This window comes from Suillus clintonianus (assembly GCF_016758775.1).
Source record: "Suillus clintonianus strain FC179 chromosome Unknown DEU56scaffold_16, whole genome shotgun sequence".
In the NCBI taxonomy this organism is placed as follows: domain Eukaryota; kingdom Fungi; phylum Basidiomycota; class Agaricomycetes; order Boletales; family Suillaceae; genus Suillus; species Suillus clintonianus.
The window spans coordinates 280,940-308,860 of record NW_024539240.1 but is presented as its reverse complement, the minus strand read 5'-3'; the positions used below and the strand labels follow the sequence as shown (position 1 = coordinate 308,860).

Here is a 27,921-nt window from a genome sequence, read left to right as displayed (position 1 = left end):
ACTTAGAATCCACGACACCCGTAGCTGCGCGCGAAGATAGCGAGGAACTGAAATAATCATAATACGCTGTAGCTATTGATACATTGTCAGATGTAGACTATGTTGAATGTCCACGCTGATGTGAACGATGTTGAATGCCCACGCTGTGCAACAAGTGACCGTTGAATCTTTTGAACACGCCTCTAACACCCCGCACGTCAACACCTAAAAGTCCTCCTCAATACCCGCCGGACGCTGAATCGTGCGGATATCGGCACCAGGGAGCGGCCACCTCCGTGCGAACTCAACGACATCTTTGCGGAGATCGTGTACCTGTGCTGCACCTGCTGAGCCCTTCGTCGTTGCAGCGCGGATGAAATCCTTGAGAAGCTTGGAGCCAGCCTCCTTTTGAAGGAAGAGCGAGAGCTGCACAGCCCGGTGCAGGAAGCCAGCGACGACCTTGATGTCCTCCTCGGTCATGTCACGGGAAGTGAGTGCCGATGTGCCGAGACGGATACCGCCAGGAGTCTGGGCTGATGCATCGCCAGAGACTGCGTTTTCTGTTGCAGGGTTCCAATATCAGTATCTTGATGCGAAAGGCAAGAGAGACAGATGTTACTGTTGATGGTAATGCCGAGCAGGTCGCATACCTTCTCGACTTTGCTGCCAGTCAAACCAAGAGGACGAAGGTCCCACAGAACAAGGTGGTTGTCAGTACCTCCAGTCTGGAGTTGGTATCCGTGCCCATGAAGGGCAGATGCAAGTGTCTGCGCATTGGCAATGACCTGTTTGGCATAGGCCTTGAATGAGGGCTGGGATACCTGCAAAAGGGCAGTGGCGACAGCGGCAATAGTCTGTCATAATTTTGTTATCAGCGTGTACTTCATGACCGAGAAATTGGGGTGCCAACGTTATTGTGAGGGCCGCCCTGACAAGCAGGGAAAACTGCGTCGTTAACGCGCTTCTCAAGATCCTGGCTGTTGGGTCCGTCTTTTTTGAAAAAGATGAGGCCAGCGCGAGGGCCGCGGAGGGTCTTGTGGCTGAGATACGTCGGTGTGAGAGGAGTCTCGGATGTGAACGGAAAACTCACGTCGTCGTGGTAACAATGTCACAATACTCGAATGGGTCATTCAGTGTTTGTGCTGCGACAAGACCGCTGGTGTGTGCAATATCAGCCATGAGATATGCGCCTTCTGTGTCTGCAGTCTTCTTCAAGGCAGCATAGTCCCAATCACGGGGATAAGCAGAGGCACCACAGATGATTAGTCTGGGCTTGAAAATTTTTGCTTGCCGTGCAAGGCCTGCATAGTCGATAAGTTGTGTTGAGGGATCAACGGCATAAGGGAAAGACTGGAAGTATATTGAAGAAGCGGTCATCTTCTTTTTGGCAGTCTAATTGACGAGATCTCAGAAACCCGGCCAGGTGGTGACATGGCAAAAAAGACTCACATAGTAACCATGTGTGAGATGTCCACCATCAGGGAGCCCAAGACCCATCAAACGGTCCTGAGGCTGAAGGAGGGCGGTCAAGGCTGCAAAGCTATCGGTCACGTAATGTGAGACACGATCACACAAGAGACGTATCGGACATACTTGGCAGTCTGGGATGAGAGAGTCGTTGAATGTCAAGATTAAAGAATGCCTGATTGTAGTGAAACACTCACAGAACCAGAGTAGGGCTGGACGTTTACACCCCATTTTGCAGGGTCGAGGTTGAAGGCTTCAAGGGCCCGTTTGCGGCAAAGAATCTCGAGCTCGTCAATGTGCTCATTACCACCATAGTAACGGGCATTTGGAAGACCCTCCGAGTACTTGTTAGTCAGTATTGAACCATTTGCCTCGAGAGTTGCGCGACTGGTCAGGTTCTAAGAGATGTCTAAGAAAAGATGAAGATAAAAGATAGTGAACAGTGAAATCCACCTCAGATGCGATAAGCTCGAGTCCGGAAAACTGCCTCCAAGTTTCCTTGTCGATGATGTTCTGCACTTGAGGATCAATCTCTGACAGAGGTGCATACAGGACTTTGTTCTGCAATGATAGTGCAGCTTCTTAGTAAAGATATGGACATGTGATACTCGAAAATAGTGCGCACGAAGTCTGGAGTGTTAGAGGTTGCCATTTTTCTTGAGCTGAGTGCAAAGCCCTGTTTGAAACGCAGGGATGATGAGGGGGTGGAGGAGAGGTGGATACGACGAGTTATCAGACGAAACATCTCAATCTCGCAATCAGGCGGAAGATTAAATATTAAATTTTCAACGAGTTAGAAACACGGATAAACCCGAGATAAAGCTTATTTGTTTGGCTTTCCAGGAACAAATAAACAATGATTATTTTAAGTGAAATCGCTGAGTTTGAAACCTATTAACGAACACAATGGAGGTATGCTTCAAACAATAAGCTACTGGCGAGTGTCCATGTCTCCACGGCGGTCCCTTTCATGTATAAAGGGCGCAGCAGATGGCCTTGAATCACCATCTTGCGCACACCAATCCTGACTGACTCTTCCTTCCTTCATCTTCTTATTTTAACGGATTCTAGATCAGAGCCAGGAGCTCTTCTTACGTTCATTCTAACGCTAGCACACTCACTTCAGCATTTCATCTTCAACAGCTATGGCTCTCGCTCAGAATTTCTTCGTAATTGCCGTTCTGGCTTCCCTCGCCAGCGCAGCACCTCTTGCATCTTTCTCTGCAAACGTGCTCGCATCCAATTCTTCAGCCTTCTCCCCACAACAAAACGGTCTCGATGCCCAAAAATTGAATGCTCAGTTTGCAAACATGTCCGTCAATGATCCTTGTATCAGTGTGTTCTCCAATATTTGTTCTTCTTCGCTTTATTAATTTTTTGACCGCGCCACAGATGATATTCAAGCATGTGTGGGCGGTGCCTTCGCACAGTGCGTTGGAAGGTCCTGGGAGCTCACGCATTGCTCGTCCGGTCTGTCTTGCTACGCGCTTCCTCTCGTTAACAAAGCTGGCACCGCTCTCGCTTGTGACACAAAAAGTGATGCTGAGGCACGCTTTGTCGCTGCTGGCGTTCAGGGAGGTGTAACCGGAAATAGTACCACCACAAGTGCCATACCCTCTTCTACAAGTGTCATACCCTCTTCTACAAGTGTCATACCCCCTTCTACCAGTGTCATACCCTCTTCTACAAGTGCCAAACCCTCTTCTACAAGTGTCATTACCTCTTCTACGATCACTCCTACCGCAAGCACTTATGACCCATGTGATTCCTCGACTCTTGTGTCTTCTACAAGTGCCAAACCCTCTTCTACAATCACTCCTACCGCAAGCACCTATGACCCATGCGATTCCTCGGCTCCTGTGTCTTCTACAAGTGCCGGACCCTCTTATGCAGTCACTCCTACCGCAAGCACATATGACCCATGCGATTCCTCGGCTCCTGTGTCTTCTACAAGTGCCAAACCCTCTTCTACAATCACTCCTACTGCAAGCACCTATGACCCATGCGATTCCTCGGTTCCTGTGTCTTCATCTCCCCTCGCCAGTTCCTCGATGAACTCGATGAAAAAGCGTCAGTTTGGCTCCTCGTATGCACCCACCTTTGGATTTGGCAGTCCAACGACTACTGTCACTACTTCATCCACTCATGCCGGGACTAGCACTGCTTTCCCCACGAGCGTAGTGAGTTCTTCTGCCAGTAGTCCTGCATCAATTGTTTCTACAAGTGCCTTGGCGAGTTCCTCTGTCACTTCCACTCCTGCGACCACCTTTGGCTTTGGCACTACTTCGAGTACTTTGGCGAGCTCTTCTGTCGCTTCTACTCCCGCGACCACCTTTGGCTTTGGTACTACTTCGAGTACTTTGGCGAGCTCTTCTGTCGCTTCTACTCCTGTGACCACCTTTGGTTTTGGCACTTCTACAGGTACCGGTGTTGCTTCAACCACTCCCGTTGTATCCACTGGCACTGGCACTGGGCTTCTCACTTCCTCAGCCCCTCTTGTGACGCCTGCACCAGCTACCACTACCGGCGCGAATAATGTTTCCACTGTGATCGTTGTGACCACCGTGGTTGTTACTGTTACGGCTAATGGTACGGCTGTATCCAGCATTTCTCCAACGGCGACGAGTGCGGGATTGAACGGAACTGTAACATCCACTATCCCTACCGTTACACAAACTCCACTTGCTGCATCCTCTGCTTCGCCATCTCCTTCTTATGCCCCAACCACTACCATTAACTTGAACAGTCCCTCCGCCACTCAAAGTGCAAGCGCCACCACCATTAACTTGAACAGTCCCTCCGCCACTCAAAGTGCAAGCGCCACCACCATTAGCTTGAACAGTCATTCCGTCACTCAAACTGCAAGCGTCAGATCCAGCGCTGCATCATCTCCCATTATTTCTGGATCACCGGTCGTCCGGATCGGTGCAACATCTTCATCCGCGGTGGTTTCTTCTTCGACTGCTTCATCTCCATTCAATTTTATCTCGGCTTATTGAAGAGCGGGTGGGTTGTGTTAATGATGGATTTTGATGATGGATTATAGGACTCTATGGAACCCGGGACACTAGCTCATATACCTATACGCTGTATCAATTAGCTGTTATACTTAGTTGTGCGATGTATCGCTAATATGTAGTTCAAGATGCAGGACGTCTTATAATATTGTTTCCCATTGCGCAACAAACAAAACCTAAAGTTAGGGTTAGGGCTTGACTGTGAGAGAAATATTCTGAATTCGGCACTACGGCGCTTCCACTCGTAGATCTATAAACTTGCGTATAGCTGCTCGCCAATCAGTCTATACAGGCGCACACGCAGCGCTCCAACGGTCATGAGCAACATTGCACTCCATAATATCGAACAAGTCCTCGGCGCGCCTGAACCAGAACTATCACAGAACCTGCCGAAGCTCTTTGCCAAGCTTGTAGAACGAAATCAAGACCCGACATTTGTACAGAACTATACGGTAGGTCCTATTGTATCTCGTGCTTCATACGACTGTCTGGACCAGCGCCAACTAGGGCGCCATCAAAATCCGACTCCACAAAGAGACTTCCGCGCGAAAGGGAGGTGAATCTCCTAGCTTTAGTGCCTTTGGCAGAGCATGCTATGCGGCAGGGATCGTGAAGACGTTTCTTGCTGTCTTAACGTCCCATCTGTACACGCAATCGCAATCGCAACCGAAGGAACGATATCTTGGCCAGTACTATGCGTTCGAATCTCTGTCAGAACTTATGATGACTGGTAATCTTACCGAGCGGCGCGCGCTTCTGGAGGACATGAAGAAGAACCATATCGTTAACATTTGTCTATCGGTAAGAATATACAGGACGTTTTCTTTGGCTTTAATAACGTTCCGAGGTTTTATGTGTCTCTTAGCATCTGAAACATCCTCTTTGCACTTTCCGTCAGTTAGCCATCAGTACCTTCCATGTACTCGCCTGCGGATCCGTACTGGGAGAGGAGTCATCTCCAGCAGAAGCAGCAGATATAATTGCAGCAGCCTGCAAATTCGCGTTGGAAGGACCCGATTTCTTCATCGAAAACATGCAATCCTCAAACACAACATGGCAAAGTCAGATAGTTATTGGTGCGACAGATGTATGTATCGCTATTCCGTCTTATTCATCATGCACTTGACTAATTTTATCGATGAGGTACCTGCAAAACGAGCCGCAGAGTGCGCACCCCGATATTATGCCATTGGTCAAGAGAACGCTATATGGGCTGCGCACGGGCTTTTGTGTACCACACCACCCCGATCACGAAAACATTGTCTTGACATTTTGAAGAAGAATCCAGAAATTTTAGACCTCCTTTTTGACTGTGCCATCGTCGCCCGTCCGCCTTGGTACCCTGAAACACAACTCGATTCTATCGCGTGCGAGGTCTTAGCCCTCCTCTTCCAATGGCCGTTACACATAGTACCGGGCGTTTCGACGCCTCAAGACAGTGCCTTTAGAGCTCAGGAGTGGAAAGCTATGTCCCAAGCTGCGGCCATCCTCACGTCCCGAGAAGACTGGTGTGATAAGATCATCGAAGTATGGATGAAAATTGAAGAGGAGGATTGGCGTGAGGTTCGGGGGTAGGTTTTGTTCTTCGACTCTCCGCTGCACGGCTAATCACCCGTATAAAGCTGGTTTGATCGGGTCGAGGTTGATTATCACGCGGTGGAGCCCAAAGCAGCTGATTTCGGCAAGGTGTTTGGACAAAGAGGTCGGTCGCCGAAATGACTCTGTCGATGAATATAGTTCATCGTATAAACGGCTCACAGGAACATCTCGTATTGCTATGCTGAGACTGGTCAGTACTCTCAGTCACGCAGCCGAGTCTTGCGGTGTCACCAACGCCGAGATCGAGTCACTCCTCCGGATGGCATACCTTGCTTCACGCAAAATAAAGTCCTCGAATGAGCTCGACCCCAATAAACTGGAGGATCGATACACGAGTATCGAGCGTGCGCAAGAAATTTTCCGCAGCCCCAAATACACTGTATCCCTGAACATGCCAGTGGATGGGACACTTCAAATCGCGGACGAAGGTACCATGGGTCCAACGGCCCTCGCACGCCTGCTCGTCGTGCTCGCCCAGCGAAAAGCCTTTGACACCATTCAAGGACTCAAAAAAGCGCCAAATGGCCTTTCATCCTCGACCTGTCTCAACCATGTACAACAAATCACCAACCCTGATGTTATCCGCCGATTCCTGAAGATCGCTCTGCAGCGTGTCAAAGCGTCTATGGACAAGGGGCGTGATCGCGCCCGCGGGGGCGACAACGATTTCGCCAGGGTTGCGTTCACGAGCGCTGCAGAGCTTGCCGCTGCGCTAGTTGCGCTTGACAGCCACACACAGGGTCAGTATTCGAAGGAAGTGCTGGGGGCGAGAAGGGAGCTTGCATTGGCGCTAGGAAATGCAGCTGAGATGGCCATTCGCGAGAAGCGCTGGCAGCAGGCGTTGCACTTTGGATCCGGTGCCGTGAACGTTGCCGAGAACATTCCAGCCAGCGAGCTTCTGGATCCAGGTATCATAGCGAAAAATAAGCGGCGTGTCGAGCAAGCGAAGACTGCGATTTCTGCGAAATAGAAACCATGTAGCGTTAACACGTGAGTGGTTTTTTTTGTGTTTCTTTGCGTGTTATTCATCTAGTTTTGTGTCTAGTGACCCCTCTGTACTGAGCTTCCGCACCTGTGGGTGTATGATGTATTGTACGTTTGTATTATTAATGTCATCAAGTGTCTTGATGCCTGGACACTTCCGCGAACCTTGAGCGGCCTACGAGCATTATCATTTGGTGACCGGGCTTTAATTCGATATAATTATTTTGCTTGACAATGAACTTTCCGAATGGACGGTACGTATCGAAATAATTAGCAGGGATGATGTGGCGTGTATTGGAAAGCACACTCGGTTCTCAAGGGTCGTGGGGCTTGGTTTTGCTGTGGTCTTGTCGTCGGCTTGGCTGGTCTTCAGGCCTAAGAGCAGCCAAGTTTCACCAAGAGAAATACCCTCACCGTTTGAGCGCTTGGGCAACGAAGTAATTGATTGATCCTGCCAGCTCCCGAGGCCGCGTGAAAAGCACCGTTTGGGAAGATGTAGTAAATCAAAAGCCGACTTTCGATGCGTTAACCTTAACCTTAAACTACAAGTTATTGCATGTGTATCTACATCTCACAATACCCACTAAACTATGGAGTAAGCGATAATTATTATTGACAAAATTACCCTGCAGAACGGCATCCGAGCCAGAGTGACCGACTAGATCAGTATGAACAAAATACAGCACAGAATATTCAAGTCTTTCTCTTGAACAAACCAAAGAACTTTCCTTTACGTGCCTTTTCCTCGATGCGCTGACGCACCTCCTCCTCCATCTCCTCCTCAGTGATATAACCTCCCATGGCATACCACATAACAGTAACGATGCCAATGATAGCTGTCAGTACACATCTACCAAGCACACCCCGCATCGTCAGCACATCATAACAATTGCTTCAGCCCCTGGACTCACCCAGCCATCGCCCAGATACCTTTAGGCAGCCAACCGAGCTTCTGCACCCACGGCCCAAGCGGGAGACCCGACAAATCAGTCGGGCTCGCATGTCCTGCAGCATTACCGCTCGAAAGAACCCCAAGCGCAGCACACTGGTCATACATAAACGACGGAACACGGTCCTGTGCCCGTTCTTGTGCGAGAAGCGGCGCTGTTATGAATTGGGCCGCAAGGCCCGATTCAAGGTGCCATTCGACGTGACCTGGATGTATAACAATATAAGCAAGTTGTCTTTCCTTAAAGGGGGATTCGTAGACTTTCAGTGGAAGAGCCATGCGCCGGGGTTATCAGCGACGAAGCGGAGTGTGACGGAACCTCCGCCAGTGATGGTTACGGTGTCACGACGCATCGGGTTTGCTTGCCCTTCGACAAGCGGTGGGTTCAACGATGGATCGTCGGAGGTATAATCTGTCGCTCTATTGACGATCTGCACCTTGTATCCGTGTAAGTGGCTAGAACGTAATATTAGATTTTGTTAAGTGCCGAATGTAAAGAGAGGACACGCACAAGGGATGCTGTCCTGTATCGGCATTCTTCACCACAAGGTCGACCACGTCTCCGTAATTGACCACAAAGCTGTATGGCCCGTATGCAGTTAGGCTAGTGGCATTTTCGCCCAGGCTCAACGCGCTCATGATCGCGGGTACCAATGGCGGGTTATAAACCAGATTATTGAAGTACCCATGATTTGTCCCATCGTTCATCGTGTCGAAGTTGAACTCAAGCTCAAAGGTATTCGTAGGGGAGAGCGCAGGCGAAACAAGGGCAGGAACCAGAGCGCTGTCGTTCACCATGGTATAGGAGGACACAGGGGACAAGTTAGTGAGGTTGGAGGAAGCGGAGTACGTGATGGTGGAGGTAGTATCTGCAAGCATTTTGAAAGGCAGTATGATAAGTGGTGCGATCAAGTGCTCAGGACAGGGAATGGCCTACTCGGATTCAAACCACTGGGGACCTTGTCAAACATGGTTGTATCCATGTTCGCATGGATGGCCCAGTTCGACGAGGTATCGTTCCTCGCAGTGACGAGCACAGAATAACGCTGCGCCACTGATACGCTCAGTATATCGACGAGCTGTTCCTGTGTGTCGGTCTGCGGTAAAATGAGTCTATGGAATTGTAAGCAGGTAGAACCAAACGCACACCATCAGCTTCGATAATTCGCATTTCATGCCCGTCGATCCAGAAGAAGAACCCCGCGAGCGCGCCCATGTTGATTATGCGCAGTCTGTACGTTTTACCCGGTTCGAACGGAAGGGTCGCGTTCTCGTTGAAACCCACCATGCTTGTTACTGGGGATAGGTTGCTCCCTGTGTTCGGTGGCAGGTAGGAACCATTTTGGGAGAAATATATGATGGCAGAATCTGCAAGCCAATGCAACATGAACCAAAAAAATTACCGAATTATACATCCGTCCATCGGTATATCGCCATGAACTATAGAACGAGGTAACTCACCAGGAACAGGCTCCGCCCCGCCTGGATTTGCGATACTGAGGAATGATTTCAAGAGGACAGGATGCTCCTTGTGGTACCAGTCACCTAAAACAACAGTGAACTCGGCGTCGTAGTGCCCGGCATAAGTTTCATTTGGAGAATGCAGGAGGAGAGGCGCGCGAAGACCATCCACATATATTCCCTGCAAGAATAGACACGAAATTTAGCGATACGGCATTGCAGAAAATGTGAAACATTATTTCGGAAGAGCAAACAGGCAAGCGAAGTAGAAAGCGAGGAAACCGTAAGAATTGTTTGAAAGAGAGAAAAAAAAAAACAGCCCTCGGGCCGCACAGACAAATAGAGGGTTGTTTACTTACGTTTGCATGACCATGCGCCCAGTATGTGCCGACTTGCCCGGAGGAGTTGATGGGTACAACGTAATCAAACGTCTGGCCTGGGGGTATGCCGCTGCGTCGGAAAAAGAATCAGCAGGGTACTTCACAATAATGAATTTCACATGGGTTGACGGGCAACGTCAAACGAAATATGTGGACAGCTAGCGAGGTAGCGCAGGCAACACTGGATGATGAAATGATGGAAATTTACATACCATTGTGACACCCCCATTGCCCCGTCCATCCAGGATGTTGAGTTGAAGAACATGCCATGGTGGTGTAGTGTGACAGGTTTATCAATGCTGTTCGTTGCATGCACAAGCAATGAATCTGTTGCGGATACCTCGATTGGTGGGGGTCTTGATGAGATTTGAAGAAGTCAACAAGCACAGGGTGGAATTTTTGCGGTTCGAATAATGTGAAGAAGTCAGATACTGTCACCGACAAGCTAATAATATAAAATGTGAGAGACTCACGGCCAGGACCCGTTGACGCCAACAACACGGCGCTCAAAGAGGCCATCTGGATTTGCATCAAGAACGTAGGTGATGTTCCACCAAAGTTCCTGTATACCCGCTAGAGCAGGAGGCAAGAGTGCAAGGAATGGAAGCAACTGACGACACCACATGAACGTGTCAATGGTACCCCCCACAGTTAGGGATAGTGCTACCTAGAAGATGAGGTCAGTTTGGGTGGATGTGGAGAACTATATAGTACTGCGCGCCTTTGGGAAGAATTGGGACTAGCGAGAACCCTTGGTCGCTAAAATTTTATCTGATAAGCTTCACACCAGATTTGAAATTAGATCTTGGCGATGTAGGGATCAAATCTTGGCGGTATCAGATAAGATTTTTATCGGCATTCGGAATAATTCGGTGTCAGGTTCAATTCACTTATCAGATAAAAATCTCACAAGCCAGCTTTAATTTGTCCATCAACACAATGCCTGCCCAGAATTTGTTCAGCATTAGCATCTTCTTCATCGTCTTCAGAGAAACGCTCGAAGCCGTCGTCATCGTATCCGTTCTTCTTGGCCTTGTCCAGCAGATCGTCCATGGCGACGTAGACCAGTTCACTACACTCACGGAACGTTCTCGGCCCGTTTCAACTCACCAGAACGACAGCGAGACAACTATACAAGCAGAAGGAGAATCAGATGATATCCTCAAGAGACGCTTGATCCGCAAACTTAGAATACAGGTATCACCGTTGTCCAAGCTAATGTTCAAAGCATTGTTGACTCTTGAACATCAAGGTTTTCGCTGGTGCAGGCATAGGCTTGTTCGCTTCATTCGCCTTGGGTGCTGCATTCATCGCAGTCTGGTTCACTAAGGCCTCAGATCTCTGGTCCAAGGCTGAACTTCTCTGGGAAGGTCTGTATTTTCCCCACTCCTTCCCAAAGTCCCTTCTCACTATTCCGCGCAATGAAAACTGACCCACCTAAAATAGGCATCTTCGAACTTATTGCATCCGTGATGATTTTTGTCATGGGCGTTACTATGCTCAAGTTGGACAGGGCCAAAGCTAAATGGCGCGTGAAGCTCCAGCGCGCGTTCAGCGGTCAACGTAATTTGCCCATCCTTCCTCCCTTCTTGTCCTTACAATTTTTTTTGTTCATCATCAGATGTCGATCGTCGCACAATGACTGGGAAATGGGTACTCTTCATTCTTCCAATGATAACTGTCTTGCGTGAAGGTCAGTTCTGTGCCTGAACCCCTTACCTCATGGTGTCAACTAATCCGTAACAATTTCGCAGGAATCGAAGCTGTCGTCTTTGTTGGGGGTGTCGCACTCGGACAGCCCGCAAAATCAATTCCCATTGCAGCAATCGTTGGCCTTGTTTGTGGACTTGTTTGTGGCTTTTTCATTTACCAGTTCGCTAGCCGAACCAGTAAGCAATTGCTAATCAACATGTCATACCCATGCTCACTTATTATACTCCAGCTCTGACCATTTTCCTTATCGTTATGACGAATTTGATCCTCCTCATTGGGGCTGGCCTGTTCAGTAAAGCTGTCTGGGCTTTCCAGGAGTACGCTTTCAACAGAATGCTTGGCACGGATGTCGACGACTCAGGCGGTAGTGGACCCGGATCGTACGACGTTCGCGGGAACGTATGGCATCTTGACTGCTGTAATCCCAACACCGACCAGGCATGGGGCGTGTTTAACGCCGTATTCGGATGGACAAATAGCGCAACCCTCGGTAGCGTGCTGAGTTACGTGTTCTATTGGGTCTTGGTAATCATGGTGCTCGTGCGCATGAAGTACAAAGAAGTAGGTTCATTTCATACCGTTATCTTCGCCTCGCTAAACGACACATCACCAGGGTCGTACCAAGCTTTTTGGGTGGGAGTCTGCGGCAGGCACACGCAGGCGACTTGCAGGCGAAAAGCGTGCAGAGGAAGCTGTCGGTCAAACAGTCTCCCGTACCCGGGCCCCAATAAGCACCACCCAAAGTCCACTCGCCAGTGTAGGTTCGCCACTAGAACTTCCCCTGTGATGCCCACACCCTGGAGAATTTCCAAGCGGAGACCCTCCCAAAATTCCGCCGCTCGGCTCGTCGCAGTTCATACATGAACTGTCAGGCACTGTGGCAACTGCCACATACAGGCAGATAGGTACCAGGCAAGTTCTGCCGTATAGAAACTCTGGAGCTCCGATACCATAAATATGTCGAATCTGTACCTATTGTAGCCTATTGATCATGTATAGATGTGCTGGATACAGCCCGCGTCCCAATCCGCTGTTTATTACTTGCAATAAATATTTGTTCGAGTTTCCGTCTTCTTGGGCCTAACCTTGATCTAGCACAGATGGATCAAGACAATGCCATGCCATCAAGTGGATGTGTATCGCCTGATCTGATTTCAAGGAGGTTCGGATAGTCGACATCGGCCGATTATCAGATAAGATTGTTACCCTATAGAACCCGTCCCTCTGAATCCCCACTACCAAGATCTTCTTGGCCATAAAAGGCCGACTCAATTGTATCGGAGATATGATCAGGAGTGCACGACTTCCTGCAGCAAGCCGCGTTGGTGGAGCGGACTTCACTATTCAAGGCACCATTTAAAAGCCGCATGCATCAAAACACGGATGTACAGGGGCGATTTAGCTGGCTGTGATGCACGAGGCGCCGCAGCACAGCACATGATAGTGCTGTGAGACGTAAGTTGTAGAAATCACAAGTAACACATATACCTTAAATCATCGATCTTGCCGCACACCTGAGCCCAAGATTCTGGGCAGTCCGGATCCCTGGAACCAAGGATTTGGGAACCTAGTACTAAGTTAGTATGTACGGTAGTGTAAATGCTTCGGTGACACTTGCAGGGCAATGACACACCGTGATCTCGGCGGTGGAAGCTAAGTTGTTCAGAACGTGTGCGCGTAGCAGCTACCATGATGTGATTCCTCAGGCTCCCTTCACGTGAGGATCGAAGCGAAGCAGCTCGGCTGGCAGGGATTTGGGGGGCCGTCTATATAAACATATAAATAGACAGGACGATGTGAGAGAAATTCGCATAGGGCGAAGTGTAGGTTAGCATCGAAAGATCGGTACCGACTTGGAGGCTCAAATCAATATTTTCCGTCTCCCGAGAGCGTACATGTGAGATATGGACATAGCTCGCCGGTGTCAACCAAAGGCACCTGACGAACAGGGAAATCCATTGGTGGCACTATGTTCTTAGTTTCGCAAGCTAAATTTGAGTGAATCGATTCAGATATCGGCTTGCAGTACTCGAAATCCCCATGTGATCTTGAGTCAGTTGAGCGTCGGTCACTGACCGATGATTTAATGACACGGAGCCTCGACAAGTACCATACTCACCCACGTGCGCACACAGCAATGATAATTACTAAAGGACACGCGTTAAAAAACTTGTAATGATTCAAGAATTCTAAAAGTACATTATGATTTGTTGGTTTGCGTCGAGTCATTGGTATGCATATGTCGAAAACAAGACAGGCGGCAAAAAATGTCACGCTTGGGAGGTATAGCGGTACTTAGATATCAAGGCGGAAAAGACAGTAGAGTAATGTGGGAGCGTTGCAGACCGGGCACGCAGACCTGGCCATAACAGCATCGATAATACACCTTGACATAAACATGCTTCAACACGGGGGAAAGCAAACAAGAATTCGAATCACGAACCTGTTGCAAAAGATATGGCCACACATCGTCGCAGTTGAATCATCACAAGGATCTCGAAGGCAAATCCTGCAGTAAAGGGGGGACGGGCCGTTTGTGGAAGGAGAATCGGCAGGGGGCACCTCAGCACGATCGTCTAACGAAGTCACCACTGAGGGCAAGTGGACACAACTAGAGGTTGCTGAGGAAGGTCGGGACGGGGCACTTGTTGCGACGAGATATGCACGATTCTCTCTAACGTACTCTGGTATAGATTCCGCAGATACGAAGACAACAGAATGGTCAGAAAGAGGACTTGATGGACTTGATGAACGGTCGGCGTCGGAGAAGTAGTCGGCGGAACCTTCAGAAGTTAGTGGAGACAGTAGAGGACGGCTTCCAGAATGGTGCGAGTGATCATCTTGTGTAATGCTAGGAGGCTTCACGCTACCATGCTCAGATGGTGTCGGAGAAGGAACGAGGTTGCGTATGAAAGGATCGCCTGACTCAGCGGGAGGCTCGAGCGCAGAGGTGCCAACCGGGGGTGACCCAATAAACTGGGGAGAGCGGGCTTGCACGGGCGAGCGGATCCCCAAAGCAAATGTACCATTTGCAAGTGATTCTGTTGAGCGTGATGAAGACGTGCTATCAGGTTCCAGTCCAGGAACGCAGGGGTCATACTCTAGAGGACCATCGATCTGCTTGCGGCTCAATGAATCGCCTGACTCAGCGGGAGGCTCGAGCTCAGAGGCGCAAACTGGGGGAGACCCGATAAACTGGGGAGAACGGGCTTGCGTAGGTACGAAGGTCGTCGAAACAAGTGTACCATTTGTGAGGGATTCTGTTGAGTGCGATGGAGACGTGTTATCAGGTTCCAGTCCAGGAACGCAGGGGTCACACTCCAGAGGGCCGTCGACCTGCTCGTGGCTCATGTCTATGTCGAGAACCATCGGCTGATCGTTGGATGCCTCTGGAGGGGACTGACAAAGACATCCATCTCAGAAATCGTATAGACACAAAACTAAACATACCATGTTGTGATCTTGACTCGGTAAATTAGCCAAGTCGAGGACAATGTCAGGTTGGGTTGGACGCATGTGTTCAAAGATTCCTAAATCATGTACGACGGCGTGAGCATCGGGTGTGGAATGCTGTGCGGCCAAAGGAGACACGGAGAATGTATTAGCATTAGTCCCGAAAGAATTGAGACCACGAATCTTACTTGTTCTAGAACATCCAGATCACAAGGAACGGTGTCGCATTCCATACGTGCAAAACCCGATTGGAGGTTGGTATTACTGGGTTCCATCAAAGCAACTTCCAAAAGACATATTGAAGGATCAAGACAGTTGCCCTTGTCACGTGGGGGTAAGGGTAGCTGGGCGGGAGTCAAGTCATGGTAGCGCTCTCCATCCACCTCGCGGTCCGGTTCTTGCGAGGGTTGTTCACCCTGCAAGTCGATCGCGTGCATCGAAATGCCGCGATCAGCCGACAGATCTGTGACTTCTTGGGATTCCATGGCTACGTCCAAATCACAGGCATCAACCAAAGAGTCCTCGACTGCCATAGGTTCAATAGCCCCAAGCGGATCCGCGGACAACATAGTTCCTTCGGGCCCGCCACTCACAACACTATCAATGGGTTTCTCATTCACCGATACTGCTAAGGGGCTGGAGCGCTCGCAGATATTGCAATCGCAAGGCATACCAGCCCTCTCGCAGACTTGGGAAGCACATGAACAGGTTGTATGCTGTAACTCGTGGGTATCCAGAGTTGAGGTCGCTGCGGCAGGTTCCCCACAGATTCCACATGTAAGGTTCCCCACAAGATTGGACACAGTAACCTGTACTTCCGGCGGCTGCGTCAAAACGTCATCACCACCGGAGGATTCTGGCGTAGACTTCTGCGTGGATAAGGCATCGAGGACGACATTTACAACAGGCTGCTCCACGGGAGCAGGCTTCGCAACTTGGGACCAGCTAAACGAAGGTGTATAAACAGTGCGTGGACGAGGTGCATGCTTCGAATTTTGATGCTGCATACGGCCTTGAGCGGTTGTAAATTCTTTGTCGCAGTATCTGCATTCGTATCCGGGATGCTTGGCCCTCTCATGCTGGTCTCTTCCTTGTGAAGTACTGAACGTACAGTAGCAGTGAGTGCATTCATAGTCTGGGTGCTTCGATTCGGTGTGCTAGATAAATATGTGAGAGTCAGGTATCGAGATAGACGCGAAGCGCTTCGCACCATACGGAGAGCCTGCTTGTCGACAAAAGAACGATCACAATAATTGCACTGAGGCATGGTGGCAGCAGTAGATTAGGAGCGTGGACACTGTTGAAGTTCCTATCACACCACCACCAAGCCTGACTAGAACTGGAGATGGTACCGCAGTGGAGAAGACAACAAAGGATGTGTATACGAGACAACGAAAGAGAGACGAAGTGCCACACCTTTCGAGTTGCTGTCAGTAGCGTGAATTACGATTTGATTATTACATAAGCAGAGCAATGTCACAAGGAGTCACAAGTTGAAACTTTAGTTTTATAGGACGACCATCGTCGAACTTCACGACCGTACACGACAGACAAGCAATACTCGAATTCTACATAGATAGATTGACTGCTCATCGTTAGTCACTTTCAGTCATGGCAGGTGGTGTCGATGCGGAACAAGCAGTAAAGCAAAACCGCATTCCTACACACGGGACATCGCGAGTCTCGTATCACCGCATCTGTGATGCACCTACGAATTCCTGTTAATCCCAAGTCCAAAACCAGCATCGAGTCTACTCACGCGTTGCAGAACAAGTGCCCACACGTCGTCGTCGTCAGATCCTCGCATGTCTCCCGTCGACAAATCCTGCAATGATAGGGAGAGAGAGAACTTGTACCATTCGCTGGGTGGATAATCCCATTTCTTCCTGTGACGCGCCCCGGCCTGAGCGGTGCGAAACGAGGAAGTTTGCTGGCCCCTGTGCTCATTGTTAACTCAAGATCTGTAACGAAACAGCGTCGCTAACCTGATTTTTTCTGGACGCCATATTTTCGCCTGCTTTGAAGCACAGGAGGATCGAAGGAGGAATCCGTCGAGTCAGATGATTGATTTTCCCACAGCGGCTCCGACATGATACTATCCTCGAATCGTACTTCACGGCGTCGCTCGCGAGAGGATGCAGTGAGGCCGATTGAGGTCAAAGTAGGGGACACCAGAGCCGGGCTGTGAACGTTATTCACAGCCGAAGGTGCCTGTTCTGGATGAGTGACGGCCAGATATGCACGAGCTTCCCGCAAGTAGTCGGGGGTCACATTCGCAGAAATATCAATGTCGGCAGACTCGGGTGAAATGGAACTTGGTGTCCCCGAAATACTGCAACAAGAGTGAGATTCAAAGCAAAAAACAACTTGATGATCATACCTGACCGTCTGAGAAGTGCCATTAGGTACAGGTACCTGCAAACGAAGCATCGGCACAGCAAGGCCCGCCGGCCGTTGACTTAGTGAATCCTCCGATTTGGTTGACATCCTCGACACATTCTCACCACTTAATGTGGACCAGCCAGAGCTCGACACTGGGGATACATCGTTCTCGGGAAGCTTTATCACAGGAGAGCTTGTCTCAGGTGATCTCACGGGAGATCTTGTTTCAGACGACGTCGCAGAGGCAATAGATTCTTGATCGCTGTGACTGGCACCATTCAGCTCCTGAGGAGCAAAAAGTGCCGGAGTGTCCGGGCGCGGGCTGAACGGGCTCCGGAAGTCTGTGCTTGATATCAACGGTGTACCAACTGTGGGTATATTGGAAAGCGGCGAGTGCTCAAATTCTGGCGACCCAGATTGATCCACGGTATGCCCATTCTCCAGATGTGCGACTTTGATGCCGCAGATCGGGGGCGGCGAAAGCGTCCTGGACGACGACCGCGACCCTACGCTCGATCGTGTCAAAACCCTCTGAGACAGAGGGCTGGAGTATCCACTGGTACTTGGAGGCAAGGGGATGGACGGGGCATAGGGAAAGTCATAATTAACAGAAAAACCCCATGTCGAGTCGACTCGATCGGGAGAAAAGGAATTAGAAAAGCGCTGTTCGGAATGAACTACTCCGTCACCATTGTCCAAAGGATCGGGATCGAAATCTCGCCGTGTCTCAGGTTCGCTGCAGTGTGGCCTATGCACGACAAACAGATGCTATGGATAATATTAGAACATTACACGACGAACCGGAAAAGAAAACCAACATGTTGATAGGCGTCCGCATCTGCGAATCTCAGCTCGCAGTCCATGCACTTGGGGTGTGCTACGAAGTGTCGGATATGATTCTGCAACGACTCGGGGCACTGAAACTGCCACTGGCATAGGTGGCAGTATGACTCTGGGTGTTCTGTTGCGCCATGCTGCGCGACGGTCTGAGTCAGGACGTCAATGATAACGATCCTCACCCACCATAGCAAATTCCCCTCGATCACTGAATCCGACTTGACATTTGTCGCACACGGGATGGTTGCGCGATGTCGAGTAGTGAATAGGAAGCTCCTCAGGATCAAATAAGGCTCCGTCACACAGTTGGCAGGATACCTGGGGGTGAACCGTTTCTGTGTGCTGAATGCGATGTGAATGGAAGATATTCACAGATATATCACGAAAAGTGGGGACATTACATTATGATAATCGTCTGCATCTTGGAAATCCAGGTCACACCTCGTACAAGACGGATGGATGTCATTTGGGGAGTCTCTGTAGTGTTGACGTAGGCCTTCTTCCTCGGCATACCTCGTTTGGCAGACTTCACAACGATAGGGAGTGGCGTGGTCCGCGAGGTGCTCGTTTAAAAGGTCTGGGTTTGCGAAGACGCCCTCATGACAAACAGGGCACGAGTGTGCCGAGGCGATATGCTCCTGGAGGAGTTCCTCCTCCGGACACGCGAATTCACATATTCCGCAGGTGAAAACGTGTGTCGCAGTCATGTGATCATCGAGTGCTAATGGAAGCTTGAAGACTTTGTCACACATAGAGCACGGATAAGAAGGTGATGGAGTAACAGGACGGGGCGGCTCTGGGTGGGACGTTTGGCGATGCTGGAAATGCGATTGTGAGAGTGAGGAACTGCGACAAAGCGTGGTCAAGAAAAACTCACCGTTGCATAAGCTGCATCGTTTTCAAACCCGAGACCACACTCGACACATTTTGGGTGCGCGTCTGTTGAAGACTGCAAGTAATGGTGACGTAGCCCTTCTTCGGAGGCAAACACCATATCGCACCCCTTGCAGTTGCAGACTGCACGTGTGTGCACCGCGGCGACGTGATCATCAAGATCATGTTGAGACAGGCATTTGTGCCAACAAATGGCACAAACGGGCCCGGGGGGGTGAGCAGTATCACTATGGGCAGTAAGCTTGGACATCTTTGAGAACGTGCGGTCGCATGAAGCGCAAGGATACACTTTCTTGGCCGGCCCGTCGAGTGGATGGATGTCGCGTATATGACAAGACAGTTCGTCTACGGAGGGACATGTTTTTTGGCACATGGAACATTTGAAACAAGCGCTAGCTTGTACTTTGGGCACAGCCTGTACAGCTAGAGGATGGCTGACCGACCGGTGCGCGCCAAGGGCGCCAGATGAGGAGAAGCTTTGATAACAACATTGACATGGATATTGAAGTTTAGGCGCATGGTCTACGCTCACGTGGTTCTGGAGTGCTGTGGGACCACCGAAGGCCTTGCCACAGGAAGTGCAGGGGAATACTGTGATTGGAGTTTTTCCTTTACTGGTGGACGTACTGGCGGGGGGATCTACGTTGTGATGCAGCTTAGTGTGCTTGCTGAGTTCAGTGGGCGTCATAAATGTCAGCGAACATTTCGGCGCTTTGCATTTATGGTGCTTCTTGGATGCAAGATGTTGGATCAAGGCGGCATTCGCCTTGAAATCTTGCTGGCACAGTTCGCATCTTAACCCTGTTTTATGCTTCCCTTTAATGTGCTTACAAGCGAAGATGGGTTAGTACAGCGATTGAAATATCTGAAGCGAATCACTGCTCACCGCTTCTAACCCAGTTAAGGTCACCTCATTCACCTGGGTATCAGGTGGGCATAATGGACAGAATGGCATACTAGAGTTGGAATAAGGAGGGGAATGGTGATTGTGCGGAGTCTGCTAGTCCCCCACGTCTTATACAACGTTTACCCGCACACGACTTTGGCACATGTTAGCTATAGCGGCGAAGACGGATCCGATCATTTCGAGAAGCGTGGGTCAAATCGCGAAGCATGCTTGTTTTGCGTGATAACTGAAGTTAGGAGCCAACGGCCTTGTTCTCCAAGTTGCTATGGCCTTTATTTTCAGTCAACGTCACTCTCAAGTTCAGCACGCGTCGTGCATACTAGAACGTCCGATTATCAGGTTCCATCTACGACAATGAGATGGTTTCAGAACCATCGATGGTAGAGATCACCTGAGGCTCCCATGCGGAAGCAACGTGCTGTGGGCCAAGTCAGATGATACCGTCAGTATCAGAGCAATGCCAAAACAGTTAGAACTTTCTCTGCATCCAGTCGAGTCGAGACTTAATGTCACGTTAATAGCTAACGTGGCCTCGAGACAGACACTCACCCCGGTACTCGATACAACTTAACTTAGACCATTGACAATCCACAGCCAGGGCGAGTCAAGTTGTTGTTGTAGGTGACCAGACTGAGAAATATCGTCTGCGGAAGAAATGTGGAAGAACGTTCGTTGCATGCAGTTCTTGCATGTGGCAGGAATATTTGCGGCAGCGACACAAACTATATAGCTCGCCCGACGCGCATGCCACGTGCACTCCACTGTTCACCTCACCAACGTACCCGCGCCGGCGTGTCATGACATGATACTAGATATTAAAAGGTGGCAGGCCCCTATTTTCTCGAATAAATTAGGAACATTGCTCTAATCTGGCTCCCTTCTCAGGCTGTTCCTCTACAATGGCCACCAAGTCTAAAGCCTTCAAGCTTCAATGACAGCGCGTCCCACGTCTCCAATCCACCTCCCTCCTATGATGCATTTTCGAGCACGTTCGTATCAGCAGACTCCGTCCAGTGCAAACGACCGTTACTTTCATCCCCACAATCCAAGCGAGAACGTCGTGCCAGAGCTCTCTCTTGCATCCGTGAAATTGTCTCCTATCCTGATTTCAATCCTACCTCTGTCGAGTCAACTGTCAACTCCTGCGCCGCTACTCTTTCAGCAGCAGATTTCTCCAACCTCGTGCAACAACTCAGTTTCGAGGGTCACACGGCGCTGTATTGGGCGATCGTAAACAACCGACGAGAGGCCTTTTGGGCGATTAATAAATTCATTTCTGAATTCTCGCCAGCGTGCACTTCCGACTTGCGTCGTGCATGCATGGCAGTCAACGATCACGATCTGTTTATGCAGCTGAATTTGGGGCGCACTTTCAATAGTAAGTCCATGGTACATGATGTCTTGAGAGACCATTATTTGACTTATCACATGCTATCAGCTGGCAATGATGAGTCTTTGAGACGCATGTTACTAGCTTGCCCACAAGATAAGATTGATGTGTTTCAACATGGGCTGCCACAGAAAATGGTGGGTCGTTGTCCGCTCAGTGATATTGAAGTGCATAAACCGGGCGACGACTACTTCTTCGTTGCTGTCGCCTTCAGGATGTTCCAAACACGCCTGCGTACTATTAGTACACTGAAATTGGTAGTAGAATTTATTGTCCGGGGTATGTGGCCCTCGTCTTTTGGCTTTTTCTTCACACTGATACGAACGTGCTATTCCCTGAAGGACGTATATGGATGTTGAAGTTTTATATGGGATCGGATGGACAGTGGTACGTTGGGTTTTGTCTTTCTGACCATAGCTTGCCGGTGCTTCCGGATGCCATAATTTCGATAATGGCCCACAGGCCACGGCCTGGCTCGGACACCCCAAAGCATCTAGTTTTAGATATGAGATATCCATCGCACACACTTGTACCCAAGGTGTGAGTATAATTGTTCCCGCACATTCGAAGCCAAGGCATACTAAAATTTTTGTTGTTCCTATGTACCTATTTTTTGCTTCCTTGCTCTGCCCATCACACAGATCGTCTCGCCGATACACGCCAACTGCATTCAACGCGAGCAGAGAGATGATTAGCAAACGGTTGGGTGATTGGCCGATGGACAAGTAAGTCCTCTTCCTTAATCTTCCTCGCAGTGCCGTTTGTATACATCAGCTGGCTTTGCGAGTCTTGAACAGGCTGACTCGGACCGTTTCCCTTTAGCGATACTGAATACGTAGATAGCGGCTGACGGTTGCCCAGTCAGGTTAGTCGGCCTATCTCATTGATTAAAATAATCATTCAATGTTATTTACATGCAATACAGCTGATAGTGGTATATTTTCATAACGGACTCGGAGGCGAGCAATAACTGAACGTCGATGAGTTCGCTGCGGGGTACAGAAGTATATGTTTAACGAGTCTGACACCAGGAAACAAAGAGGACGGCATCATGAGTGAGACAGTACCAGGATAATGTTTCTGTGTCATATATTTTCGTTTCTTAACAGCCTGGCTCTCGTTGTCACCGTCGCCATATCATTTGTCTTGCTGCCTCGTATATCTCTGTAAGACAACCATTGGGTAGACCACTGATTGCATTGTCAGTCTGCAATGCGCATCTAGGAAGCTTCAAACGTGATGCCGTGCCTGTGCAAGAGAACACAGGTACTTGCGGAAACGATAATCCAAATTGCGCACTGAGGCTGCTAGCATCTATTTGATTAGTTCATCGTACGCAGCGCTTACAATATGTAGCTCCCCGTTTGCAGCAGCCAATCAACATAGTTCATCGTTCATTGTGACGTGGAACTCTGTTGTTGTAACTGAATAATATCTGTGGCCCATTCTTAGAGGCCACCGCACCAATGCTGATCAATCGAGTTGAAGAAGTCTGATCAGATTTCAAGGTATTGTGTATCCAGATATTATACAGGCGCAATCTCATCTTGGGCTGCGTGGTTATCATCATACCAATGTTTCTTACCTGTCACACCTCGATAATGGCGTCACCAAGAAGCCGTTGATGTTGAGAACCTATCAGACTTTCGTTAAAAATGCGACATCTTCACATCCATCTGCACATACAAGAAGCCATGTCCTCAAGGCGGCGAGTCCAGCAGCTGGATTTATCATTTGCCAATTATCGTTGGTGTCTTTGTTGCTCTGAAAAAAAATTCTGCAATGAATTTGTCTCTGCCGCCCCATTGACACATGTCAGATTTAGTTGAACTTCGCATTGAATAAGACGTACCAATTGGGAAATATCCAGCGGAACCACAGAGCCTACCAGTGCATGACCTTGTCTTCATCTCTCACGTCATCTATCTCGAAGATTTCTTCTCTATCGAGGATGACCCATGCGAGAACACCAAACTCATCTAATGGCAGTGTGTTTAGAAGATCGTATAGCCGGGGACCGCCCACGCGGCATGAATAGATGCCGTCGGACTTGAGGAGGTAAGGATACTGCACTGCAGGCCCAAGAGGATTATATTGGGGAGGGGGTGTTAGCTTTCCAGAAGCATGAATAGAGAATGCGTGAGACATCGTGCGAGACGTTACAGAACTATGGTGCATAGCTGGAAATGTCGCTGAACCCATACGAAGCGTCTGGACATGCTGCTGCGTTAGTTTGATGTCAAGTGAGTCTGCGTTAGGAAAAGGTCGAAATGACACAGAGATATTTCGTGATGGGGACTGCGTGGTCGCTGGAGTGTATTCGTCATCGCGAATTCCCACCAGAAACCCACTTTCCGTGAAGTTCGCACAGTGGACATCTCCAATCTGCCATTGTCATCCGAGTCTCTTGTTGTTTTCAGATGTAATGCGCAATCGTAGCTGGATACAAGAGCCGATGATGATGAGACCGTTTGACTGGGCAAGGAAAGCAACATACCTAGGATGGCGGCCGCGTTGATATGCGCAGGTATGATTCCGCTGGCTTGCACGAACCTAGCGGAAGGCGAGTCAATTGCACTCCTGTTTGACAATGACAACTTCTAGCACATTGTTGTATAAAGATGCGTTGACTGTGCGGCTTGCTGATAACCCTGGCGCGACGAGAGCAATCCTGCGCTACTATTACATAATCGTAGCGCCGCGTACGCGCCAGTTCCCGCCACCGGCAAACAGCGGCATTGAAGAGGCACCTACGGCCGGATTAAGAGATTAATTAATTATGGGGCGAGGGACTTGCAAGGCCTCGCGTTTGCTGGAAGCTTTGACAGGCTTTGATAGGTGATATGATTGCTCAAGTTCAGAGGATGAGGAGAGGAACGTGACGAGCTGTGCCGGGAGTGAAAAATTGATGACCATGAGGGTAACTCACTACTGGCCAGCGGATACGGGGTCTGGTAACTATGTTAATACCCAGCTAGTCGACATATATATTACATAGAAACATATGCGCAATCACACTACATTGCTTTTCACTACGATCAAGATCAAGGCTCGAATTGTATTGAATTACCATATACCTCAGTCTTGTGTTTCCCACTGCAGGTTGCGCAACTTGGCAGTACTCCCAAATTCGACGAGGGCGTCGAGATTCGTCTGCGTTGGTGCTTCCTCCTCCCGAGAGATAAGCCCTCGTAGCTTTGATGCAACGATTGCGTTAGGTGTTAAGAATGGAAATGTGGTCTCTTCCAGTCCAGAAGCGTAGATCCGCAAAGATCGGCCCGTTTCGGCATCGTTTGGGTCTCTCTCTGGAAATGTGACTTTGAGCTGTGGCTCCACATTGAAGTCCAGACGGATAGCGATATATGGCAGAGTGGATAAGCATCTGATCGAATCATGCTTGCGCGTGATGGCCGCCAGCTCTCGCGCATTAAGATTCTTCCCCGCTTTGTCCGAAATGAAAATTTGAGAAACGCGTTTGAGATCGTCGGAGCTGAGGGTGGGATCATCAAAATATATAGGAATCATCTTGTCGACGAGCGGCTGCAGATGGCAGCATTGCACCGCGCTCGTGCGAACCCAGTGTCGCAGAGTCCACTCCTCGGCACTGTGGCAGCGGTATCTTGTAAATGATATCGCTCGACAACATCGAGAAGCTTACCTCGACATCTCGGACGTAGGTTGCTTGGAATCTCCCGGCCCAGGGCCGGGGGAGATTAACTCTGTCATGGACACCCAATGCGAGAAATTGATGTAGGCGTGCCGAAAAGCTGTCTTGGCCTCCTCACCCGCCAACAACCAGAATGTCTCGCCAAAAAGGTATCGCAGGAAATCGACGACGGAGACCTTCTGGCAGTCCATCAATTCCGCATCCCCACGTCCGTTATAGTGTAGATCCCGTATTGTGCCTTCGGAGAGATGGTCGCGAACGTACATATCTTTCGCAAGAAGCAGCACAAGTCTGCTGACCAACTCTCCGCTCTGTCCTATCTCGACCATCCCCTCATTAACCTTTTTGTTCAAGACACCCAAAGCATCCTCTAGAGTGTTGTTCCCAGAATGGAGTAGAGTCGCTGCAACGCAAGACAGAAGGGGCTCTGATGGATAACCGGTAAAGGCCCATGACCTATCTTGGGTCGTCGAGAAGCATATCCGCAGGTGGCTAGCCACTCCTTTTTCAACATAAGAAACGGCATCGGGGTGACCAAAGCAGATGTCGACACCGAATCGCTGAGACAGGACAGCGAGAGCCTGGTTCGTATCCGATGGGATAAATGAGTTCGATTTGCAGAGCTTCAGAGCAGCCAATTCCAAAATCTCAGCGACAGTATGTTTTTCCACAAGCGATTTCCACCTATTAATGGTGGTCAACGAAACTGAACGCAAGGATAAAAACACAGGGACAAACAGTGGACGACCGAATCCGACGATATGATCAAACTTTCCGACGTCATTCGCCGATACATCAGACAGACGGTCTGCATTCTGGTCCCAACCAAGATGCGTATAAGGTGGAAATAAAAGGTGGCCGCCTACTGCTACGTGCATGGAATTATCTGCAAGATTGTGTGAAGATTGGAAACGGACGACGAAGAACGGGTACTTACGGATCACCTGAGGAGCTAGAAAATCTACCACATGTGGAGTCGTGGATGCAAATACGACCCAGATTGATCTGTCTGTCCCCTTGGAGTAGCAGTTGATCGCCCTCCCAAGAATATGTGATGGACGAAAACCCTTGCTACTCATTTTGCTCAGAGGGTGGGCCTCGTCAACTGAAATCACGAGTTTGGGGTAATCCTCATCCTTCTCAGTAAGCATGCCTGGCATAGCTGTCAGCATCTCTGCATAAGCTTCCTTGACAAACGATTCCCCTTGTAATTTCGGCGCTGGGACGCCATCTGCTCACGCACGGTGTGAGCTGAGGTGGCCGTTATGTGCAAAACGAAGCTTTTACTTTTACGTTTCAGAAGCTCGGCTTTTTCGTTTGATATCTTGCGTTTTTTGGATGCAGGTGATTGACGTGATTGAGAAGCTGCTGCTGAGCTGCTAGCGCCATTGGTTTGCTGTGATTGTTCCAGGTCGCCGTACACACCGCCTAGCTTGACGGCAGTCTGCTCCACTGTTTGCACAGTGCGATCCGCATCGGCGATTTTTTCGGGATTTGTTTGTTTGATCTTGCCAAGGGTCTGTTGCAAAAGTCTTTGGTCCATTTGTTGAGCGACCAATATTTTCCCTGCTCACCTGCGCATATAGAGATTGAACTTTCTGAAAGAACTCGTTACGAACTTCCGAGCCCATCTCGCACATGTCATCATTCCACGATGTGATTCCACTACCAGAGCGCACCAAAAGTTCCTGCCGGAGCACCTGGAATATGGCTGTAAAGAGTGCGCAACAACGAGCGGTATATTCGGCTTGAGTGCAGTCCATTTCTTCCGTCAATATACGCGCAGGTACCGTGTCTCGGATCGGGAAGCCAGTATCGCTTGGTTCACGAATGTTCATGTACAGCACAAGGACGCCCCTGTTCCGGAGCTAATTCGATACCGTTAGCCACCTGATGGGAGCATGCAGCACTTTATAAGCCTCACCTCGGTCAATAGTCTCGATTTCCCTGTGCCAGAACTTTGGACGATCGAACAGAACTTGGCATAGTAAGGCCTCTGGACGCCACGTCCCTTGAACTTGTTGTTGTTGTGTTTCAGGTACTCGTAAAACCCGTCCACCGCCTTCCCGACGTAAGGTCTGGAGAATGAATCATGAAGGATGTTCTTGTCTAGGATCCAACTAACGTGAGATGGGACTGTACTAGATGTGACAGGGTAAAAGCCTCGGACCTTCAGCCGAGAGCATGTGGAAGTCCCTAGCTTGGGGTATCCGAAATATTTCTGCGTTACCAGTAACTGTCAGCAGAGGGGTATCTATATGGCCGGCACAAATTCTCACCGAGGTCGGCGATGTGGGAGAACGAGCGATTCCGGCAGGCATCGTGGATTATTCCCCATAGTGTAAGGTCTTCCTGTAGTATTTGGGTGATATGCAATAATGTCATGCTTTTCATGACAAATTTGTCCTCCAGCCCCCCACGCTGGAGAAAGCCCCGAGCCTGTTCGATAACGAGTAAGATGATCACAGAAGCGGAATAAAGCGCCGAATCGTCTTCGTGCCAGCGAGTCGGATCCAACTCAGCAATGAAATTAATGTTGCGACGGCCAGAATTTTCGAGTACAGTTTGATTGAGCTCATCACATTGTTCCGATGTGAGTGGGAGTTGTGCCCCATACAAATCCTGCGATCCTGATGAATCTGACATGGCACCGAGCGTGTCGAGGTATTGAAATGATTGATTCTGAAGCAATCGATCAAAGCAGCAGCCACTGCCTTTATATTACATGATGTCAATGAAAGGGGCTCGATTGCAGTGCCAAGCCTGAGCGGAGTACATACGTGAGTCAGAGAGGCTGTACGGGTACGTCGGTGAGGTGAACAGTGGACTGTTGTGAATGAGA

General features: G+C 49.5%; 11 protein-coding genes across 11 annotated transcripts; 5 read left to right on the top strand and 6 right to left on the bottom strand.

Moving 5' to 3' along the window:
• Positions 1-32: 32 nt before the first annotated feature.
• Positions 33-2,226, bottom strand: DEU56DRAFT_787319 (serine hydroxymethyltransferase-domain-containing protein). The gene is made up of 9 exons (XM_041352411.1): positions 2,072-2,226; positions 1,900-2,007; positions 1,644-1,844; positions 1,573-1,580; positions 1,429-1,519; positions 1,070-1,371; positions 890-1,019; positions 599-833; positions 33-539 (listed from the first exon to the last, which is right to left on the bottom strand). Exons 1-9 carry the CDS (start codon positions 2,189-2,191, stop codon positions 205-207), a joined length of 1,530 nt encoding a protein of 509 aa, XP_041211372.1. The 5' UTR covers positions 2,192-2,226; the 3' UTR covers positions 33-204.
• A 485-nt stretch (positions 2,227-2,711) lies between these two features.
• DEU56DRAFT_706413 (uncharacterized protein) lies at positions 2,712-3,035 on the top strand (the record flags this gene model as incomplete). Its single annotated transcript, XM_041347415.1, has 2 exons — positions 2,712-2,781; positions 2,839-3,035. Coding segments are annotated over 2 exons (267 nt in total), but the record flags the coding sequence as incomplete, so codon positions are not given.
• Positions 3,036-3,125: 90 nt separating this feature from the next.
• Positions 3,126-4,616, top strand: DEU56DRAFT_787317 (uncharacterized protein). Its single transcript, XM_041352410.1, has one exon. The coding sequence runs from the start codon at positions 3,498-3,500 to the stop codon at positions 4,443-4,445; it is 948 nt and encodes a 315-aa protein (XP_041211370.1). The 5' UTR covers positions 3,126-3,497; the 3' UTR covers positions 4,446-4,616.
• A 97-nt stretch (positions 4,617-4,713) lies between these two features.
• Positions 4,714-7,258, top strand: DEU56DRAFT_978760 (uncharacterized protein). Its single transcript, XM_041359716.1, has 7 exons — positions 4,714-4,915; positions 4,971-5,264; positions 5,329-5,550; positions 5,607-6,034; positions 6,086-6,165; positions 6,224-7,052; positions 7,108-7,258. Exons 1-6 carry the CDS (start codon positions 4,781-4,783, stop codon positions 7,030-7,032), a joined length of 1,968 nt encoding a protein of 655 aa, XP_041211369.1. The 5' UTR covers positions 4,714-4,780; the 3' UTR covers positions 7,033-7,052; positions 7,108-7,258.
• Positions 7,259-7,536: 278 nt separating this feature from the next.
• On the bottom strand, positions 7,537-10,545 carry DEU56DRAFT_787312 (Fet3 protein). The gene is made up of 10 exons (XM_041352409.1): positions 10,310-10,545; positions 10,049-10,192; positions 9,816-9,906; positions 9,457-9,637; positions 9,143-9,363; positions 8,933-9,092; positions 8,507-8,864; positions 8,261-8,451; positions 7,958-8,201; positions 7,537-7,896 (listed from the first exon to the last, which is right to left on the bottom strand). Exons 1-10 carry the CDS (start codon positions 10,459-10,461, stop codon positions 7,740-7,742), a joined length of 1,899 nt encoding a protein of 632 aa, XP_041211368.1. The 5' UTR covers positions 10,462-10,545; the 3' UTR covers positions 7,537-7,739.
• A 175-nt stretch (positions 10,546-10,720) lies between these two features.
• DEU56DRAFT_787308 (iron permease FTR1) lies at positions 10,721-12,622 on the top strand. Its single transcript, XM_041352408.1, has 7 exons — positions 10,721-11,033; positions 11,089-11,206; positions 11,283-11,399; positions 11,458-11,529; positions 11,591-11,725; positions 11,779-12,110; positions 12,163-12,622. The coding sequence occupies exons 1-7, from the start codon at positions 10,776-10,778 to the stop codon at positions 12,334-12,336; spliced, it is 1,206 nt and encodes a 401-aa protein (XP_041211367.1). The 5' UTR covers positions 10,721-10,775; the 3' UTR covers positions 12,337-12,622.
• A 1,045-nt stretch (positions 12,623-13,667) lies between these two features.
• Positions 13,668-14,949, bottom strand: DEU56DRAFT_787306 (uncharacterized protein). The gene is made up of 4 exons (XM_041352407.1): positions 14,886-14,949; positions 13,993-14,666; positions 13,749-13,935; positions 13,668-13,696 (listed from the first exon to the last, which is right to left on the bottom strand). Exons 1-3 carry the CDS (start codon positions 14,916-14,918, stop codon positions 13,845-13,847), a joined length of 798 nt encoding a protein of 265 aa, XP_041211366.1. The 5' UTR covers positions 14,919-14,949; the 3' UTR covers positions 13,668-13,696; positions 13,749-13,844.
• Positions 14,950-16,492: 1,543 nt separating this feature from the next.
• Positions 16,493-20,149, bottom strand: DEU56DRAFT_787301 (uncharacterized protein). Its single transcript, XM_041352406.1, has 9 exons — positions 20,016-20,149; positions 19,099-19,958; positions 18,623-19,039; positions 18,408-18,563; positions 18,203-18,358; positions 17,383-18,152; positions 16,988-17,334; positions 16,762-16,939; positions 16,493-16,710 (listed from the first exon to the last, which is right to left on the bottom strand). The coding sequence occupies exons 1-9, from the start codon at positions 20,068-20,070 to the stop codon at positions 16,608-16,610; spliced, it is 3,042 nt and encodes a 1,013-aa protein (XP_041211365.1). The 5' UTR covers positions 20,071-20,149; the 3' UTR covers positions 16,493-16,607.
• A 633-nt stretch (positions 20,150-20,782) lies between these two features.
• DEU56DRAFT_899729 (uncharacterized protein) lies at positions 20,783-22,410 on the top strand. The gene is made up of 7 exons (XM_041356492.1): positions 20,783-20,844; positions 20,877-21,400; positions 21,461-21,691; positions 21,754-21,952; positions 22,054-22,137; positions 22,235-22,277; positions 22,338-22,410. The coding sequence occupies exons 1-6, from the start codon at positions 20,825-20,827 to the stop codon at positions 22,260-22,262; spliced, it is 1,086 nt and encodes a 361-aa protein (XP_041211364.1). The 5' UTR covers positions 20,783-20,824; the 3' UTR covers positions 22,263-22,277; positions 22,338-22,410.
• An 886-nt stretch (positions 22,411-23,296) lies between these two features.
• On the bottom strand, positions 23,297-23,790 carry DEU56DRAFT_909964 (uncharacterized protein; the record flags this gene model as incomplete). The annotated part of the gene is made up of 2 exons (XM_041357138.1): positions 23,297-23,710; positions 23,764-23,790. The coding sequence occupies 2 exons, from the start codon at positions 23,788-23,790 to the stop codon at positions 23,297-23,299; spliced, it is 441 nt and encodes a 146-aa protein (XP_041211363.1).
• A 566-nt stretch (positions 23,791-24,356) lies between these two features.
• DEU56DRAFT_787283 (uncharacterized protein) lies at positions 24,357-27,445 on the bottom strand. Its single transcript, XM_041352405.1, has 9 exons — positions 27,359-27,445; positions 27,250-27,300; positions 27,004-27,188; positions 26,654-26,947; positions 26,367-26,598; positions 26,017-26,310; positions 25,818-25,965; positions 25,071-25,763; positions 24,357-25,016 (listed from the first exon to the last, which is right to left on the bottom strand). Exons 2-9 carry the CDS (start codon positions 27,263-27,265, stop codon positions 24,491-24,493), a joined length of 2,388 nt encoding a protein of 795 aa, XP_041211362.1. The 5' UTR covers positions 27,266-27,300; positions 27,359-27,445; the 3' UTR covers positions 24,357-24,490.
• Between the last annotated feature and the right edge of the window lie 476 nt (positions 27,446-27,921).

Coding starts and splice junctions, on each gene's coding strand:
- DEU56DRAFT_787319 (XM_041352411.1), bottom strand. CDS start 2,191: ATGTTTCGTCTGATAACTCGTCGTATCCACCTCTCCTCCACCCCCTCA. Junction 1,845..1,899: donor TCGAGCTTATCGCATCTGAG/GTGGATTTCACT, acceptor GACATCTCTTAG/AACCTGACCAGTCGCGCAAC. Junction 834..889: donor AGGGCGGCCCTCACAATAAC/GTTGGCACCCCA, acceptor AAATTATGACAG/ACTATTGCCGCTGTCGCCAC.
- DEU56DRAFT_787317 (XM_041352410.1), top strand. CDS start 3,498: ATGAACTCGATGAAAAAGCGTCAGTTTGGCTCCTCGTATGCACCCACC.
- DEU56DRAFT_978760 (XM_041359716.1), top strand. CDS start 4,781: ATGAGCAACATTGCACTCCATAATATCGAACAAGTCCTCGGCGCGCCT. Junction 4,916..4,970: donor CATTTGTACAGAACTATACG/GTAGGTCCTATT, acceptor AGCGCCAACTAG/GGCGCCATCAAAATCCGACT. Junction 5,551..5,606: donor TAGTTATTGGTGCGACAGAT/GTATGTATCGCT, acceptor TTTATCGATGAG/GTACCTGCAAAACGAGCCGC.
- DEU56DRAFT_787312 (XM_041352409.1), bottom strand. CDS start 10,461: ATGTGGTGTCGTCAGTTGCTTCCATTCCTTGCACTCTTGCCTCCTGCT. Junction 9,907..10,048: donor GCAATGGGGGTGTCACAATG/GTATGTAAATTT, acceptor TTTCCGACGCAG/CGGCATACCCCCAGGCCAGA. Junction 9,364..9,456: donor CGGGGCGGAGCCTGTTCCTG/GTGAGTTACCTC, acceptor ATTGGCTTGCAG/ATTCTGCCATCATATATTTC.
- DEU56DRAFT_787308 (XM_041352408.1), top strand. CDS start 10,776: ATGCCTGCCCAGAATTTGTTCAGCATTAGCATCTTCTTCATCGTCTTC. Junction 11,400..11,457: donor GCGCGCGTTCAGCGGTCAAC/GTAATTTGCCCA, acceptor GTTCATCATCAG/ATGTCGATCGTCGCACAATG. Junction 11,530..11,590: donor GATAACTGTCTTGCGTGAAG/GTCAGTTCTGTG, acceptor ACAATTTCGCAG/GAATCGAAGCTGTCGTCTTT.
- DEU56DRAFT_787306 (XM_041352407.1), bottom strand. CDS start 14,918: ATGGTTCTCGACATAGACATGAGCCACGAGCAG. Junction 14,667..14,885: donor TAGACATGAGCCACGAGCAG/GTCGACGGCCCT, acceptor AGCCGCAAGCAG/ATCGATGGTCCTCTAGAGTA. Junction 13,936..13,992: donor GGCCATATCTTTTGCAACAG/GTTCGTGATTCG, acceptor GTTTATGTCAAG/GTGTATTATCGATGCTGTTA.
- DEU56DRAFT_787301 (XM_041352406.1), bottom strand. CDS start 20,070: ATGCCATTCTGTCCATTATGCCCACCTGATACCCAGGTGAATGAGGTG. Junction 17,335..17,382: donor GGCACTTCTCAGACGGTCAG/GTATGATCATCA, acceptor CTCTTGTTGCAG/TATTTCGGGGACACCAAGTT. Junction 16,940..16,987: donor TGGCGTCCAGAAAAAATCAG/GTTAGCGACGCT, acceptor CAATGAGCACAG/GGGCCAGCAAACTTCCTCGT.
- DEU56DRAFT_899729 (XM_041356492.1), top strand. CDS start 20,825: ATGATACTAGATATTAAAAG. Junction 21,401..21,460: donor TTTGGGGCGCACTTTCAATA/GTAAGTCCATGG, acceptor ACATGCTATCAG/CTGGCAATGATGAGTCTTTG. Junction 21,953..22,053: donor CACACACTTGTACCCAAGGT/GTGAGTATAATT, acceptor CCCATCACACAG/ATCGTCTCGCCGATACACGC.
- DEU56DRAFT_787283 (XM_041352405.1), bottom strand. Junction 26,311..26,366: donor CGAGCTTCTGAAACGTAAAA/GTAAAAGCTTCG, acceptor GTGCGTGAGCAG/ATGGCGTCCCAGCGCCGAAA. Junction 25,966..26,016: donor TCTAGCTCCTCAGGTGATCC/GTAAGTACCCGT, acceptor ACAATCTTGCAG/ATAATTCCATGCACGTAGCA.